Below are 19,899 nucleotides of genomic sequence, written 5' to 3'. Positions count from 1 at the left end.
ACCAGCAATGTTGAGCAACAGAAGACTTCTGTGTTTCCTTTTTTCTAACATATGCCTCATGTTCTTTGACGCGAAATTTTAAGGCTCTCTTAGTTTGGCCAATGTAAATTAAACCACACTGGCAAGGAATCCTATAAATACCCCAGGAATTCATATCCGGAATGGGGTCCTTGAGTATAGAAGTTGGAATTTTATTGATGGGAGAATAAACAACCCGAAAGTTAAATTTCTGCAAAATATGTGCAACTTTATAGCTAATTGATGGAAAGAAGGGAATGACAACAAAATTTTTATAATCTCCTAAAATAAGAGTGTGGCTTTTAGTGTGTTCAGATGAGAATTTTTTAACTGCTTGATTAATAATGTTGGGTGAAAAGCCCCTGTCAATAGCTATTGCTTTTAAATAATTTAGTTCTTCATCAAGGGCTAGTTTGGAGGAGCAAACTTGAAGAGCACGGAAAACATAGGAATAAAATGAAGCTAACTTTTGTTTAGTCGGATGACATGATTTAAAGTGTGGTGGAAGGCAAACCGATGAAGGTTTACGGTAAACTGTAGTACTGAAGTTGGATGTCTTACAAGTGACCAGAATGTCGAGAAACGGAAGAGAATTGCAAGTCTCAAGTTCAAAAGTGAACTGAATAGCAGGATCAATAGAATTCATTGTTGAAAGAACTTTATTTAAATCATCTTTATTACCTTCAAACAGGGTAAAAGTATCGTCTACGTAGCGGAACCATGCCGGGAAGTTTAAAGTTTCAAACAATTTTGATTCATAATAATGCATGTAGATATCAGCCAGGATGGGACTGAGGGGGCTTCCCATGGCTAATCCCTCAGTTTGCTTGTAATATTTATTTTGGAAAACAAAATGTGTTTGTTTCAAACAGAGTTGAGTGAGAGAAATTAGCTCATCAATTTCGATGCAAGAGAAATGAAATTCGCGAAGTCTGGTTTCTAGACATCTTAATGCACCCTCCACTGGGACATTGGTGAATAATGATTTTACATCAAAAGAAACCATGAGTAAATTACTAGGAGAAATGTTTTTAACCTTTTTTTACAAACTCTATTGAATTTTTTATGGTGTAAATGTTATTGTCTAATAGAGTGGAAAATCTAGAAACTAAATATTTAGCTAAAGGATACGAGACAGTACCTAAATTTGATACAATAGGGCGGAAAGGAATACCACTTTTATGAATTTTGGGAAGAGCACATAATCTGGCACAATTCGCAACAGATGGGATAAGCGAATGTTTTAAGTTGCTTGAAATGATTTGCGAAGATTTGATATTCCTTTAATTATTAATTAATCAAGCAATTAAAAAATTCTCATCTCAACACACTAAAAGCCACACTCTTATTTTAGGAGATTATAAAAATTCTGTTGTCATTCCCTTCTTTCCATCAATTAGCTATAAAGTTGCACATATTTTGCAGAAACTTAACTTTCGGGTTGTTTATTCTCCCATCAATAAAATTCCAACTTCTATACTCAAGGACCCCATTCCGGATATGAATTCCTGGGGTATTTATAGGATTCCTTGCCAGTGTGGTTTAATTTACATTGGCCAAACTAAGAGAGCCTTAAAATTTCGCGTCAAAGAACATGAGGCATATGTTAGAAAAAAGGAAACACAGAAGTCTTCTGTTGCTCAACATTGCTGGTCCGAAAATCACACTTTCAATTTTTCTGCTGCCAAAATTATTCAAAAAACATCTTCCATTGGAGAACTGGATTTTCTAGAGGCATTTCACATTCATAAAAATCTTTCTGTTCTAGTTAACGATCCTAATTCCGATCCAAATTTGCCTTCGGCTTTTAGAGAAATTATGTTTTAGTTCTGGTTTCGCCAACAGATGGTGCCACTTGCTTATTCTTGTTCAGGCTTTCTTATCTTATCTAATCATTATTTCCTACCTTGTTCATTTGCAGTATTGCAGCTGAAGATGATGGTTCGGTAAAACCATCGAAACTAGTCCTGTGAAAATTTTGTGGGTGTAACGCTGATTTTTGTTGTTTGACTTCTGAATTAGCCTTTCTTTTATACATTAAAGATAGAAAATCTATATACATGTAAACGTGGAATTTTTCATACCTATCAAAATGCACCCAACCTACATGACTGATGATAACAGATGCATGGTTACACTGCTTCATTTGATACACTTCAGTTTATGGAAGGTTTCACAGGAACATTTTGCATTTGTAATCTAACCAATTTTGTCATAAGAAAAAATTACATATGAAAACTTTGAGCCTCATAAGCAACATACCTTGTCTATTTATTTAAAAATTCACTCTTTATTCCTCCACATTTTCCAGCTATATATATATATATATATATATACATATTTTACTTGTAAACTTGAAGGGTTTTACATATATATTTGCTCTCTTACTAATCTTTCCATTATTTAAAATGTCTTGATGGCTGTAATTACTTGTAATAAAACATAGTGACTGACATTAATTTACCAGTTTTTTAAACTAATTAACAAAAATGTGCTTTGAATTACATAATGGCTCTTATATGAAAGAAAATGCTGATTTATATCTGACTGAATGGATATGAACATCAAAGCATTCATACGCTATTTATAAATGATTAGATAAACCATATACAAAAATCTGAAGTAACTTGACATATACATAACAGATAAACTAATATTATGAAACTTCAAATATTTATAACATATAGCTTAATACTTCATGTATAATTGCCATATTCAATGACACAATAAAAAGTTTCATAAATTAAGCATTTCAAAATTTTATGTAAATTTTTGAATAAAATTTTAATTAAAAAGAATTTTTAATAACTTTTTTTAAATTTCACACATAAAATTTTTCTGCAGAAATGTTATACATCCAAACTACTTCTATTTTTAACACATAGGTAATTAAATTGCAAAAGTGCACTAATTTTGTTTTAAATAAACTTACATTCATCATAGAAGCCATATATTCTATTGATGCTAGCACATTCATGATTTCCACGAAGGAGAAAAAAGTTTTCAGGATATTTAATTTTATATGCTAAAAGTAAGCATATGGTTTCAAGAGATTGTTTTCCTCTGTCCACATAGTCACCTAAAAATAGATAATTTGCTTCTGGAGGAAACCCACCATATTCAAAAAGTCGCAAGAGATCTGTGTATTGTCCATGAATATCACCTTCATAAAAGATAGATAAAAAGAAAAATACAGTTATTTGAAAAAACAGAACATACAAATTTTTCAAACAAAATTAATACATCATGACAATTTAGCCCTTTGATTAACTGCACTTGATTTTACAAATGGATGAAGTTTTACGAGTAGCTACATCAGCTTGATGTAGTTTGATTGTCGTAAATACAGTAAATTCTGCCTAAACATAAGAGTTTGCTCTTAGTTGGAAAGGGAATTGATACTGAAAGAGGGTTAATCCTGGTATCATTAGGGATCTTATGTCATCAGTCGGCTTTTGCAACTTTGTTTCAAATTCGCAGAAATAAAAGGTGCAGATTTGCACTGATTTATAACCCTACAAACCAATTTTAAATTTGTTTTCATAATATATGAATTATGTGAATAACGCATACTTTGTTGTTTACTTCAAAAAATTAAATCTCTTAAAAGTAATGGAATTATATTGTTAAGTGGAACTGTTATTTTTGTAGGGGGGGAAGAGTCAACAAGTTTCCACCCCATCTCAGCAGAAACATGGCATTTACCAGTAATGCAACCTTTTATGCAAGAATTTTTTTTTTTTTCTATCCAAAACCCAAACATGTATAATAATGTACATTGATTACAGCACAAAAATCAAAAAGAAATCTAATTTATTATAATATATTATTATAACTAATAAAATAACTATAATCTTTTATTATCGTATAAGTATTATACCTAATTACTAAGAATTTTTTTTAGTGTGTATTTATATTGCATAATTATAACTAATAAAATAACTATAATCTTTTATTATCGTATACGTATTATACCTAATTACTAAGAATTTTTTTAGTGTGTATTTATATTGCATATAAATTTTAGCTCAAAGATAACGATGACCACATGTGTATGTATCTATGTGCATGTGTACATGAACACATACATACATTTCTGAATCTGCTCCCTGTAACAGATAAGTACCTATGTATATATAAATGAATTAAGTTTTGACAATCCCCACCTTTTTACCAATATCCAAATAGATAAATACACAAAGTTACCCACAATGTAATCAAGCAATTAATTACAAATTATGATCAACACATTATCTTTACTTAAAAGTAGTTTTGCTTCTTAAGTCTGTGCTCTTTGAACACAGTGAAAGTAAAGAGGTTGAAAAAGGGAATAAAAATTCTCTACTACATAATCTATCTAAATAGCATAGGGATAATCTTGGGGCCATTTTGATGATGGGCACTGTGAATATCAAGTAGCACCATTTTTATTTATACATGAAAAAATTTTCGAACATCTCTTGCACAAATCAGGTATTTGCATTAATTTTTTTATAACAATTGAGCAACAATTTATCTTTATACTTATATATTAAAGAAATCGTGTTGTACTTTTTTGATACTGACTTATCTTTTTTTTTTTTTTTTTTTAATTTGAATATTCTAATTTATTTTTTTCAAGTTTATGGCTTTTCCCCTTTTGTATTGAAATAAATATTTCATCATTTAATCTATATCACTGGCCACTTTTATTTCTTACATTTTTTATCATGGTTTTCCTTCTTTAATGCGAGTTATTAATATTCTTTAGTTTAAAAAAATCTTTTTATTGATTACAGTGTCATTGCATTGCTTTACATTTTGTATCTTTCAGATGCCAAAATTAGTGCAAAATTCTAGAAAGCAAGTGAATTATGCAAAACACACTGACAGTTTTTTGCCCAGAGTTAACATTCCACTCTTGAGAGAAAATGAAAGGGAATTTATGAAACCTTGTAGTTGTGAGTAATATTTAGGCTTTAAAGTCATTGGGCAATGACTATACCCAATGTCTGAGGGGCATGGCAGCAGAACTCCTGCCATACAGTAGTTAATCTGAGAGTTTTTTGAGACATTGCAACTCTGACCTATATAGTTCAGCTGCCATCTTCAGATGAAATTTAATCAGAAATTTCTGAACTTTTGTTGAAAGATGACAATGAAAGCGAATATTTAGTTTATTTTGACATGAATGAAACATATTATAATAGATATATTCATTTAAAGATTAAAGTAGGGGAAAAAAAAAGGAGAATTACATTCCTGTAAGATACTGAAACCATAAAATTCTTTCGAGAAAACATCAAAATAATCGAGGGCAATAGGTATGAAGTCTGTTTACCTTGGAAGGATAGTTATCAAATTCTTGAAGATAATACAAATAAAACAGAAAAGAGACTTTTTGACAATACACGAAGACTTCAGAAGATGGGATATTTTGCAGAATACGACAGTATTATTAAAAGCTGGCAGGAAGAAGGTATAATCAAAATAACTCAAAAGAATAGTAAAACTGGTCACTATCTATCTGAAACCCATATTCGATGCATCGCTGAAGGATGAAAAAGGGAATTGCTTGAATGCTTGCCTTGCAAAGAGGGCGAATTTAATAGAAATTCTCCAAAACTTTTGATACAATCCCGCCAACATGCAAATGGTGTTAATGCCGAGACTAAGAAAGCCTTCTTACAAATCAGCTTATCTGCTAGGGACACAGACTCTTGAATTTTCTGTGTTGGAAAAATACAAATGAAACAGAAATTGTTACCTACACACACTGTGATGTCATGTCCAGCATTTCTTTGAATCCATTCCTGCTGGCAGCAATAATTTCCCACTATTTGGATAATGTTCCACAAGATTTAAAAAGAGCGGTGCTCAGATTGAAGAAATCCTTTCATGTCAAGAATTGTATAGCTAGTTTCGAAACCAAAGAGGAAGTAGTCACATTCAGAGAGGAAACCTAAACTTTGATGTCTTCAGGAGGTTTTGATCTTAATGGGTGGATTGCTGCACCATTCAAAAACACAAGCATGACTTCCAATCAAAAGATCATTCTAATTCTGGACTGATGAAAGGATGAAATTAATTGCAATTTAACACCTTTGACTCTTTCTGAGAGTGCCCATACAAAAAGATCTTTGCTGTCAAGCTCCACAGAGAATGTTTGACCATATTGAATTTACTAGTCTAACTAATCCTAAAACTGATTCTACAAAAACCGGAAGATGCAACTTTTTTAGCATGAAAGTCTTCCGCAAGGTATAGAATTTCAGGCTTGGCTCAAAAAGGTACATTTCTTTAATTATTGTAAAATTTTTAGAAGACATGTTATTGGACCTTTTGATGAATGCTCTATCATGTTACATTATTTTAGTGATGCTAATAAGGTATTTTATGCGACATGCATTTCCTTACATGAATATTTTGAAGCCAAAACTTCTGTACATTTAGTAATATGTAAATCAAGAGTAGCGACTGCCAAAGAAGTGACTATACCTAGATTGGTACTTACGTATTAACGCAACCAGGCCAAAATTTGCATAAATCACCAAATTTGGCAACCCTACGTGTTATACATAGTTTTTCGTAAAGAAATTATTTTTCTTACTGGTTAGATTGAATGCCCTGAAATACTTTAATTACTTTTTTCATTACTGTACCTAAAAGAAGCGCCGTTACCCTCATGGAAAAAAATTTGCGAAAATATCAAGGAAGGAAGCATCATTTATTCGGATTGCTGGAAAGGATACAATACAAGTGAGTTCGAAAATGCTGGATTTCTGCATGGAACTGTTAATTACAAATATAACTTTGTGGATCCCAACACGGGCGTTCACACACAACATGTAGAGCGCATGTGGGGCTCAGCCAAATGGCACAACAAAAAAACAGAGAGGAACAGCCCGTCATCATCTTGACTCATACCTTATCGAATTTATGGCGCCAAGCTCAAGCTGTTAATGGCGAAGACGGTTTTCAGTCAGTGCTAAAAGCAATAGCCAAAAGATTTCCGCCGAAAAAATAATTCTGCAACTTATTCAAATTCGAAACCGAAAGGGTTTAATTGCTATTTTATATTTTAAAACAAAATAATATAAAAAAAACTGTATTCAAAATTATCTGTAATTAATAAATGTACATTTTCTTTCTATTCATACATTTTTACTCAAACTTACAAATCGCGCCAACATGGTTGTGATAATACATAAGTACCAAATGAATAATTAGAGTTGCTTGGAGCACTTATAGTTACTCGTTTTTATTGTCAAGTCACTGAAGCTTTTCAATCAACAGTGTCAAGCATATTTTTGGAGCGATTTGTCTGTAGTTCTGACCTGGATCAAAAGAGATTTCAACTGGAGTGTTTTTGCAACAAATTGGGTTGCTGAAGTAAGGAGATGTACAAATCCAGAATACTGGCATTATGTGCCAGATTCAATCAATCCGGCTGACCTTCCCCCCCCCCTTCTGAAGGGTGCTATGCCAAAATATCACTACAAAACAGATAGTGGGAAAGGCCTGACTGGTTTAAACAAGAGCCAGATAAATCGTCCATCTATGAGTCAGAAGTAGATGAAAGAACAGCTAATTAAAAAAAAAAGGAAAATGCTGTTTCTAGCATTACCTGTATGACCTCAAACTTTACGGATAGATTTACTCAATTTTCTAGCTATTATAAGAATGTGAGAGTATTAGATTGAATTTAAACTTTTTACTAGCAGTCCTCGTGGTAAAAATAGAAAATGTAAGAGTTAACTTCAGAAGAAGTAGACTTTGAAGAATAAATATATAAACCAGGTCAAAACTTTTCATAAAAATGATAGTAAAACTTTAAAAGGGATGCATATATTTAAGGATGATTATGGACTTGAGTAAAAACTAAACTAGCTTTAAATGACGAAGGCATAGACTTTTAAGTGTCCTATTTTACTGCCAGGAAAACCACATACTAGTTCATTGAATAATAGAACAGAAACATTAGCAGCTGCAACATGCAGGTACAGGAACCTTCATCTCCAACTTGCAGGAAGATAGCTGGATTGTCGATGTGAGACGTCTTGTGAAGAGAAATTGCTCAAAGTGTGTTATTTGCAAAACATTCAAAGGGTAGTTTATTCACTTGCCATTGCTCCCTACTAACGGACTGTATAAAATGTACTGGAGCTTTCGAGATCAGTGGTATTGATTCGGCTGGACCACTGTATGTATTGACTGGCGAAAAGTCATTATTGTGCAACGTACAACAAATTGACAAAATCTTCATCATCAGATTCCTTTACAGTGGCATAGCAAGAAGCAATAACTGCTCCTTTTCCTGCTCGCTTTCTAAGGATGGCATCAATTTTGAGAGTTCTTGCTGCTAAGTAACACTCACGAACCAATGCTTCTTTGGTTTAAAGACATATCCTGAAATAAAACTTTATCAAAAGAACAATTTAACTGACAATTTCCAAATGTTTAATTATATCTGTCTTGACATATGGAGCTGGAACATAGACACTGACTGAAAAGGATACAGAAAGTCTTCGAGACATTTTAAGAAACACTGTTGGAGGTATTGAAATATATAAGGTCTAGAGAAGAAATGCAGAAATTTACACGATGTATGAGCATCCAGACATCATAAATTTTATCAGCATTCAAAGTTGAAATGATACTCTCACCTAACCAGAGAGCCCGAAAATATAACTACCAAAAAATATTAATGTATAAGGACACGAAAGGGAGACCAAAACTCAGATGACTACACTGTCTTGAGACAAACATGTATAATTTAAAGGTCATTAACTTAAAGACTAAGGCCAAAAGTAAAACAGGCTGGAACAAAATTCTAAAAAAAGCCAAAGTCCATCATGGACTGCAAGCTACTGAATTAGTAATAGTAGTTGAGGAGAGTGTCCTTAAGTCTAGGTTTAAAAAATACAGTAAAAATTTTACACTGGTATTGCACAGGTGCATCGTCAACAGTTTTGTACGTATGTTAAATAATTTTAGTGAAATTATAGTATCTCTTATACAATGTAACATGAAATTCCTCAGGATGTGAAGCATCGCCACAAAATAAGGGTTACAGGGGCAAGTCTATTTAACATTGAATAAAGGGTTATCTTGCTAAACTGGCGATGATTTGAACAGCTAATTTTTGTTGCCAAATTTGGCAAAAGCTTTGTGACCATTTCAGTCTGAACACTATGTAACTGTATCCAGCCATTAACTATCTATACCGTCAAGTAATTTCAAAGGCACTGGAAACTTTTCAGCAGACAGGCATTCTTAGCAGTTTGAAATAACTACTGACTGTACTCTATCATACTGAAAAGAGCTGTCCAAGTACTTTAGCGGGAAAAATTCAGTAACAGTAGTGTTTTTAATAAATTTCATCAAGCTATCATTGATTCTGTGTGCATTCCATTCATTATAAGCACATATGCCCATTAACAGTGTTTTAAAAGAACGTTTTAAATAACTGCAGTAAAAAAAGCATCATACAATATAAGTTAGGAAATAGGAAATATCTTCTGCAGATTCAGAAACATTTAATTTTAAACAATGTTTATACAAACATTTTAGTAAAACATTTTCACTAATTTCGGCCCGATTTCTACACACAGGAAAGTAAAAATTGTCTTACAGTAGGAGTTAGCTATACACAGCGTACTTATATTTTAAAGCTTCTTTTACATATTATATATATTCTTTTAGATGAAATATACATTACCACAAATCTTTAGAGGTGCTTCAAGTTCCAGAAGTATGGGCTGGCTGAGAAATATTTCTCTGGATTTCAGACAGAGACCACGGACTTCAGCTTCAGTGAGTTGAACAGTTTTCCCAGGCCTGCAACCCCTCACTGCAATAATTAAAACACAAAGCAATTAAAGATTTCACCTTAAAACAGCCATTCTAGTTTTATAATCACAACTAAATTCAACAATACCCAAATCTTAAACTCCGCTGAAAGGTACATATTTTACCAGCAACCATTTGACTGCAAATCCACACAAATATCAGAAACGCCCTTCTACGTCCGAGTTCTCATAGCAGCTCCACATTTCGGACTCCGTTTTAAAAGTCCTACAGAAATTCCAAAAATACGCTTCGATCCTCATTAACACACCCAAAACAAAAGACTCGTTAACAACATTGTACCTTTTAATACTAAATTTACTTTTCACACAATCTAAAATATGCGAATTTTGCCACCACGTCTATGATTGCAACATAGGCCATTTCAAAACACACACGACACAAACCAACGAGCAATTAAACCACTCCAGCAAAAGATTTTTCATCATGAACAGGGTTGCCATATAACATGCTACTGCGCAAAAACCAGCACAGAATACGTATCGCCACATTTGGTGAAATTAGGGAGCATATAAAAGTACAGCCCAAAAGAGTTGCCATACAAACAGCATCGTCCCCCAAAACCGTCGCAGAACACATATCGCCACATATGGTGATTTTAGGGCGTATGTATATGAGAGAAGAGGCCTTTACAAAATCCGTTAATTGGAAAATTTCACCTTTGTTTTACTATTTTTGCACATTTGTTTTGCTAGGCAACTAACTACAAGTTATTGCGTTAATTTTAATTTTGTGTCTACAGCACACTGAGAGAATTAAGCCTGAATTGCATTAGTTTAGCTACTTATTATACTTATAGCTATTTCTTGCACATTCTTAAGGCTTATCAGAGTTCTGAATAGAGGGTTCGTACACATTTCTGCACACAAAAATTACGTACTTTTAAGAAAAAATTAAGGACCTATGAGCAAATGGAAACTGAATAAATTCAACTAAAAATATTATATCTATGCCTGAACTTCATTTTTTAATACCATCCTAAAAATAAAAGAGATCCGTGAGCAGGATGCATTATTACTAAATATATTTTAATTAACATAATTATTAATATGTTTGAGAATAAAATAAATATTATGAAATTTATCGTGTAGCATTAAATATTTTACACTTATAATAAATAACTGGACATATTTGAAAGAAGATAAGTGACGTTTTAGTTATGTTTTACTAACAATTTTTTTTTAATGTCTCCTTTTGTCACATACTTGCTCAGTCTAGAGGTTTAGTAAATATTAAGTAGATTTTATGTCAAACAGCATAGGTTAAAATGAGCATTAAAATCATAATCAGCATGATTCATAACAAAAGACTGAATGCTGTCACCACTGCTGCTTGCCTAGAGAGAGACCTGCAGATTAGAACAAACCTGAAAGGCCAGATGTAGGTACGATTGGCAAGCATTGAAAGTTAGTCAAGTTTTGTTTGATGCAATTAGTGTCATAGCTTCGTGTACAGTTTCAGGGGTTGTAAACCCAGTACTTTAAGGTTCGAATAAGCCATTAAAGCACCAGAGGTGACAAGTTGTTTTGTAAAACTTTAGATACATAGAATAAGTTTTACTTGAATTTTTACATTTTCATATTTTATCTTGTGACTACAGTGAATATTAATGAAAGGCAATAACTCGCTTTAATATGTAGAGATAATTTTTTAGGGTAAGCAGTTAGTTATAAATAATTACATTAGGTAGTTTGATAACCTTAGTCATTATGGATTTACATGACCACTATTAAATTTTATTTTTTAACAATATTTGTTAAAAAAGCCCTATTAAAATCAAAAGCTAATAAAATTTCACAGTTTAAAATATATATAATATGTGACACAGATTTTTAAATGATATTACGATAATTACACATTAAAAGCTACAAAACATTTATCTTTTGTAACAACAACACTCAACAAAATATTTATCCGTCATTTTAATTTGAAGCCCTTCCAGACATTTTTGGCTAGTTTATATCGATTTCCTTCTCTCTAAGCATCTTTTCTAACAATTGGAGATTTGTTTCAATGTGCAAAACAATGCTCTCGCTAGTATCTGCGTGTTTATCTCCTAACTTGTCAACCTCTCCACAATGTATCTAAGAGGGTTTAATTGATCTGGTAAAAATTAAATAGTCCAAACCCCTGACATACGTGAAGCATATTATCGTTATGTATGAAATTAACTACAATATCAGACAAAGCTTTAAATAAGCCTCTTATTTAAAAAGAACTTAGAACATGAAGGCATGTTCTGATGCTAACAAAATCAATTACAGCTCACAGTGACATAATTAAAGAGGAGGAGTTAAATTCAAACTAATAATGTGGACTAGTTCTCAAACATTATATAATTTAATTTAAATTTAATCTGGTTCAATAACTCTATCATGAGGAAATAGAAATGGGGAATTATAGTAAAGGCTGAAATCATAAACAAATGGGTAATTTACATATTAATAACTGCACATATCTTTGAAGAATAATTTTCTTTATGTATTCAGTTTCTTCAACACGTTTCCTTTTCATTTTAGAATCTTTGGATTTAATTAAGATTTCTGTTATTCTAAAAAACATTAAATGCATTTAGAATGTACAGAAAAGCGGCTAATTTATTTCTTCAGTAATATGAACATTCAGAAGCAATATGAAATATATACAGTAAAGGCCAGTTACAGAGCTGATGTGGCAGAATTTCTAGAATTTAGTGACAAACTGAAGAACAAAATCTAGAAATGGCAAAACATTTAAAATTTAAAGCAGGCACTGGAAGCAAAATTTAGAAAGGCACTAGGCAGCAGAATTTAGGATCCACAGAGATTTCATCAGGTGGGAAAATGCCTAGTGCCAGCTATGTGTATGATGCATTAAGACATAATATTAGATGGATCTTTTAAATTGTAAGTTTTCAATTTCTTTATTAATAAAAAAAAAAACCCCTTTCTATACTGCCTGCTGAAGTGATAAGATTAGAAGCATTTTTAATATTTTCCATGCTTGTGTCTAGTGAAAAGTAGAGAATATAAAGAGAAGATAAACATGTTAAGATTCTAGTATCGGAAGTAAAACATTCAAATATTATGTTTTTATTGTACTTCCAGATGCTCTCCAAAAAGTCAGACATTCATTGCAAACTTTCTGTAAAATACATTCGTTACGTGTTGCTACCATGCAGACATTTTTCATTTTGTAATATATTTCTCGAATCTTATAGAATCGTGGGTCTATAAATTTTGCCTTCAAATCCTTCTAAACATTTCAAGCTGCAATGTCTAAAATCCTAAAGAAAAATTGGTTTAATCCTAGTATCCGGTGCACACGGGATTTGGCGACTTTTATGACGAGCAGTAAAAACGGGACATATACGATGAGTAGTAAACGGGTATTCAAAGAATATATGTAGTTATAAATAGTATATACTATATATATATATACATAGTATATACTATGTATATAGTGATAGTATATAGTGTATAGTATACTATCACTATATATACATAGACGTTCTTTTGGTAATTTTTGGTGTTGGCGATAATTTTCAAAAATCACGCCAAGGCTGCATCGTATACTAGGATTTTACCTTGAAATTATATTTTTTTAAAAAACATTAACATAAAACATTTTTATTTTTTGCTGTCATATTATAAAGTTTCATTTTGGCAACTTATTATATAATATTTTGAATCTGAAAAATAAACAAGGTGTAATGCTATAAAGCACAAGCAAATGCAAAATTAGCTATATAATTAATTAAAAATGTCTTGTTTTTATTTTTTCATAGTAAGAGATTTTCCCATGTAATTTTTTCAGAATGTTCAAAATTTTCAGAATGTGCATGTTTCTCTATAAAATTAATTTTATACTTTCTCCTTTTCTTTTTTCCAAAATATTTCTGGCTTTTTGCTGTTACAGAAATGGTAGGGATAATTTTTCGGTAAAATCCTAGTATACGGTGCAGCCTTGGAGTTACTTTGAAAATTATCGCCAACACCAAAAATGACCCAAAGAACGTCTATATATATACTATACACACATAGTATATATACTATATACATAGTATATACTATGTTTAACTGTATATTTTCTTTGAATGAGCGGTTAACTACTCATCGTATATGTCCCGCTTTTACTGCTCATCATAAAGTCACCAAAAGTAGCCAAATCCTGTGTGCACCGGATACTAGGATTAAACCAATTTCAATATATTACCATTGTTTTAATGAAATTTATCAATGTTACGATGTTTAAAAAAAAGCACCGGATACTAGGATTAAACCAATTTCAATATATTACCATTGTTTTAATGAAATTTATCAATGTTACGATGTTTAAAAAAAAATTGTCGAAAAATTCTCAGATCCTGGAATTAAAACGTTTCTACAGAAACTAATCCTAAAATTGCCAAATGCTGAAAAGTCGCCAAATTTAGGACCGTTTAATAAAAGAATTCACATCCCCAAAAGTGAAAACTTGTTTAAGAGCTCTTTATTAGAAAAAATGAATTTTGAAATGCTTACGTTTCACTTCTTGCTTAGAAACTTGAGTATCCCATCATTTATATTAGAAATAAAAACAAATTATAACTGATGAACCCATTGAAAAAATAACCATATACAGTCAAAAGTCGTTAATTCGGACACCCATAATCCGGAATGATCTATAATTCAGACCTCAAAGCTACAAACTTTCTGCGCTTACGAATGCACGTTTCATATATAACGGACGGTATAAGCTAAGCTAAAATTATCTAATTCAGTAAATGTTGCAGATTGCGTTGTTCCTTAATCTTCGAATTGGATTCGGCTTATTATTTTTTGCAGACTGTTAGAGCAATTTTATAAAAGTAAGCTTGAACTTTCGATTATGTCAAAAAGAATTTCTGATATATATTTACTAATATGTAAAGGATCTACAAAGCGAAAGTATGTTTCGAAGTCCATTAAACAAAAAGTGGAATTGCTGCAAAAAATGGATAAAGGCATATCCTTTGTTTATCTAAACTTTAACATTTATTTATCTAAACTTTGTTTATCTTTAACACCGTGGCGCGTAATGAATTGGAAGTTGATCTGTCAGCACTATCCTTATCTTCTGGGCAGATGTTTTTATTTTTATTTGGCTTATAATTCCTTACTAAGTGTAGTATTTCAACTCGATGTACTCCGTCTTTGATATGATTTAAATCAAATTCCTCGTCATTATAATTCGCTTCCGACAGCGAAAAAAATAACAGAGGTTATTGAAAATGAAAAAATTTCGATTGACAAATTAGTCGGTATTCTCGACACAGCAATTATAAGACTTGAACGGAACTTTGTAACTGAACAAGAAATTATGTCTGTTTATAGAATTAAAGAGAATGTATTATCACACAAAAAACGAAGCAACTTAAACAACTTACACTGAAAGAAATGTTTAATAGAGCAAACAAATAAATATTAAGCTTTTTTTTTTTTTTTTGTAAATTTTGATACCCTTTAGATCATAATTTTTCTTTATTTCATAAATTACGGTTTCATATTTTAAATTTTATAACTTCTGCATGCCATCTTACCAGATTTAAACTGATGATCTATAATCCGGAATCGCTGAAGTCCCGACGAGTCCAGATTAACGACTTTTGACTGTATATGGCAGTGAATCACCAAAAATATTCCTCCAAAATGCTAATTCACACTCAAAATGACAGTCGTAAAAACAGACAGAAATTTCAGATGATTAAAATTAAGGACCTTCTGATTTGGGCCAAAATTAAGGACCTGTGACTAAATAAATTTCCACATATACTTAAGCCTTATTGAGGGCTGGCACTAGATATCTTAAGACACAATAACATGCCGAACAAATACCAATTCAGAAGTCAAACAACAAAAATCAGTGTTATATTTACAAAATTTTAACAGGACTAGTTTCGATGGTTTTACCTAACCACCATCTTCAGCTGCAAAACCGCAAATGAACAAGATAGGAAATAATGATTAGATAAGATAAGAAAGCCTGGACAAGAATAAGCATGTGGCACCATCTGTTGGTGAAACCAGAACTAAAACATAATTTCTTTAAAGGCCGAAGGCAAATTTGGATTGGAATTAGGATTGTTAACTAGAACAGACAGATTTTTATGAATGTGAAATGCCTTTAGAAAATCCAGGGTTGATCTTTACATTATGGTAACTTGGCGTTTTTTTCGCGAAAATTTGGCGACCAACTCTCCAGCAACCCTCTATTTTTTTTTCCCGCCGCCATTTTGTCTTCACGAAGTAAAGACATGTTTCTTTTCTTTTTATCTACTGAACACATCTTCCAACAATCTACTAGCCGAATTACACTTATGCTAGAAATTTTATCTAACAAAACTGCTTAATCATGACAAATATTCACTGCAAAATTGGGAAAAAGTGCACAATACCATACTCCTTACGCGTTTTTCAAAATAACACGTACACATAAACCATGTACACGCCGATTTATTTTTACTTAAAAAAACATCCCAGAATTGCACAAAAATGGCATTGTGCACACTCTTCACTATATTTATGTACACTGTTTTTTTCTCATAAATTAGAAAAATTTCACGAAAATACATGACAATTTTCTGAATCTTTAAACCCGGTAAAAAGAACATATATGAAATTACCTGATCGCGAAAAAGTTTATACCCTTTCCAAATATGAACATTTCCACATATAAAATAAATAAAATATCCAAAAACTTTTACCTCTAAATCATCTATTATATTATACACGTCACGAACGAATTCATACTGCAAGTATTACAAATACTTAGTATCAAATATTTAAATTATTTCCATGCACGTTTACTTCAACTTAAACGTGTACCAAATTCCTACAAACATAAAATTCACAAAATAACTATCATTTAATTAAAATATCACTAAACCATGTACACGTCGACTTATTTTTACTTAAAAAAACATCCCAGAATTGCACAAAAATGGCATTGCGCACACTTTTCATTATATCCATGTACACTGCTTTTTTCTCATAAATTAGAAAAATTTCACGAAAATGCATAACAATTTTCTGAATCTTTAAACCCGGAAAAAGAACATACAGTCAAAAGTCATTAATCCGGATTTTTTCCCGATTTCCCCCCTTTTCCGATTAAAGAACCGTAATTTGTCCATTAATATCACATGACATATCCCATGATCTCTCGTTTCCCTCACACAAAATAATGCGTAATCATAACTGAGTACTGCTCACATTATTACCAAAGTCCCAGGTAGTAACCTTTATCGCCTCCAAAATGTCGCCAAACTACCAGTTACCATATTGTAAAGATCAGCCAAATCCAGTTCTCCAATGGAAGATGTTTTTTGAATAATTTTGGCAGCAGAAAAACTGAAAGTGTGGTTTTTCGGACTAACAATGTTTAGCAACAGAAGACTTCTGTGTTTCCTTTTTTCTAACATATGCCTCATGTTCCTTGACGTGAAATTTTAAGGCTCTCTTAGTTTGGCCAATGTAAATTAAACCACACTGGCAAGGAATCCTATAAATACCCCAGGAATTCATATCCGGAATAGGGTCCTTGAGTATGGAACTCGGAATTTCATTGATGGGAGAATAAACAACCCGAAAGTTAAATTTCTGCAAAATATGTGCAACGCACATATTTGCCACTGTGGCTTAATTTACATTGGCCAAACTAAGAGAGCCTCAAAATTTCGCATCAAGGAACATGAGGCACATGTTAGAAAAAAGGAAACACAGAAGTCTTCTGTTGCTCAACTTTGTTGGTCCGAAAACCACACTTTCAGTTTTTCTGCTGCCAAAATTCTTAAAAAACATCTTCCATTGGAGAACTGGATTTTCTAGAGGCATTTCACATTCATAAAAATCTTTCTGTTCTAGTTAACGATCCTAATTCCAATCCAAATTTGCCTTCGGCCTTTAAAGAAATTATGTTTTAGTTCTGGTTTCACCAACAGATGGCGCCACATGCTTATTCTTGTCCAGGCTTTCTTATCTTATCTAATCATTATTTCCTATCTTGTTCATTTGCGGTTTTGCAGCTGAAGATGGTGGTTCGGTAAAACCATCGAAACTAGTCCTGTGAAAATTTTATAAATATAACGCTGATTTTTGTTGTTTGACTTCTGAACTAGATATCTTACCGCCTGGGGCAGTCTCTGTGGGTCCTCAAGTATGCGACTCCTTGCGGCCATACGAGCCCTGGAGCTGGTTCTGGGTTTATGTGCATGACAAATCAGTTATTCTTAATTGAAATAGCCCTAAATGTAATCTTTGGGTCTATGAGTATCATCAACAAAATCTATTTTTAGCATATGCAAAGAAATTTTTCCTTGTCAACATTTTTAGCGCTTTTAACTTAATTCTGTAATCATCGCCAAGCATAATGTCAACATAAAAAGTTACCATACTTCTTTATTATTCAATTATTAACATAAAAAATTGTTTAGGCATCACTACACGAGTCATTACTCAAGTTGTCATGTTTTGATATAAACACGCAGTGATGAAAGAAAAGTATAATAAATAATGATTCGTCAGGTTGGCATCAGATCAACAACGTATCTATGTGGAATGTTTTGATTTGAGATGCATGCCAAAAAGCAGATATGCAGCAACGGAGCCAAATTACTGATCGTACAAATTTATGCTAAAATACTTGTTTCTTCAATAACAAGGTACTTTATTTAGTGTCGAAGTGAAATTAAGAATCAGGACTTTCCAGATGTTTTATTATGTGCGGAGGGGGGTTTAAATCTGGAGAAAAGGAGAAAAACATTGTTGGTTTTGAGGTCCGGATTTTAGATTATTCTGGATAATGGACATCCGGATTTCGGACTTTGTACTGTATATGAATATTTGGCTCAATTCCACTCAAAAAACTAAGATGTCTCAGCTGATCACATTGTTGGTAACTTCACATTATTACATATTTTAGCAATGTTTTTTCATGCGGTCAGTATAATAGAAAAGTATACTCTATGATAAATAATACAGTATATTAACATTAAAAAAAATCAAATTTAACATTAGCTAATTTTAGAGAAATGCCCAACTCATTTCCAAACAAAGTGACACCAGGGTTTCTTTTTCAAACAGAAAACATACTCTGCTTATGTTCGCATTCAGAATAACAAAACAAAATCACATTTAATTTAGTAAGCGAAACAGTAAATCCGAAAACGTAAAAATTAAAAGTTTTAAATGAAATATACATGAATCATGGAAAGGCATTAGAATTCGCTGTTAGTTCTACGCCCGAGACTTTTAACATTTCGGCAACATACAGCAGTTTTAACAGCTGCGTCACAAAGCATATCGACAGGAAAAGTGTAAACATGATAATCCGAGAAACTAACTTAGTCAGCATTTCCCTGAACAGCATCATATGAAAGTACGGAAAATTTCACGAAAGTGTACATGTAACAAATACACTAAAAGCATTGTCTTCCTTCATTTTTGTTTACTATGCAGTAAAAACATACGAAAAGATTAAACTACAAAAGGATGCTTAATATCATAATGTGGTTATCAAATGCATAAAATAAATTTCACTTAATGACATCATTTTAAGATTTTATAAAATGACATTACCTTCCAATAACCTTGAAATAATACTATCTACGTTCAACTCACTTTCCGCCATTTTCAGATGATGACGACAAGTGGACGTAAGACCATTGCCATTTTAGAAAAATGATGAGTGTAAAAGTAACCCGCTGGGTGAAATATTTTGACAGGTGTAAAAAAAAAAAATTCATGCTCAGGCTCACAAACTCGGTCTTAATTTTACAACGTTACTAAAGAAAGTCTTCCATTGAATTTCTTCTTTTTTTAATTTTATTGGTCTACCATCTAAATATTTACAGATTTGACTAGAAGGAAATCTCGTGCAGACCACAAGAAAGGGAAAAGTATAAAACTTTGCAAGCTATCTATCTATATTTTAATTTGTATTATATCAGAAGACTTCTTTAAAAATTGTAGCCTCAGGATAGACTAGGAATAAGCGATTACTTGTTTGTGTTCATTGCTCTTACATTAATATATT

At 32.1% G+C, this 19,899-nt stretch overlaps 1 protein-coding gene across 1 annotated transcript in view; it reads right to left on the bottom strand.

Moving 5' to 3' along the window:
• Positions 1–19,582, bottom strand: part of LOC118196618 (serine/threonine-protein phosphatase PP1-beta catalytic subunit) — a 38,024-nt gene extending 18,442 nt beyond the window's left edge. The window contains exons 1-3 of the mRNA XM_035368088.2: positions 19,443–19,582; positions 9,719–9,850; positions 2,951–3,181 (exon numbers count right to left, since the gene is read on the bottom strand). Of these exons, the coding sequence (XP_035223979.1) occupies positions 2,951–3,181; positions 9,719–9,850; positions 19,443–19,494 (415 nt within the window). The 5' untranslated portion in view covers positions 19,495–19,582. The remainder of the gene's footprint in view (positions 1–2,950; positions 3,182–9,718; positions 9,851–19,442) is intronic.
• Positions 19,583–19,899: the final 317 nt, after the last annotated feature.

The sequence above is a fragment of the Stegodyphus dumicola genome, chromosome 11 (genome assembly GCF_044657685.1).
Source record: "Stegodyphus dumicola isolate Sdum_Otavi_A_Nest chromosome 11, ASM4465768v1".
NCBI lineage: Eukaryota > Metazoa > Arthropoda > Arachnida > Araneae > Eresidae > Stegodyphus > Stegodyphus dumicola.
This window is presented reverse-complemented; position numbering and strand designations above follow the sequence as displayed.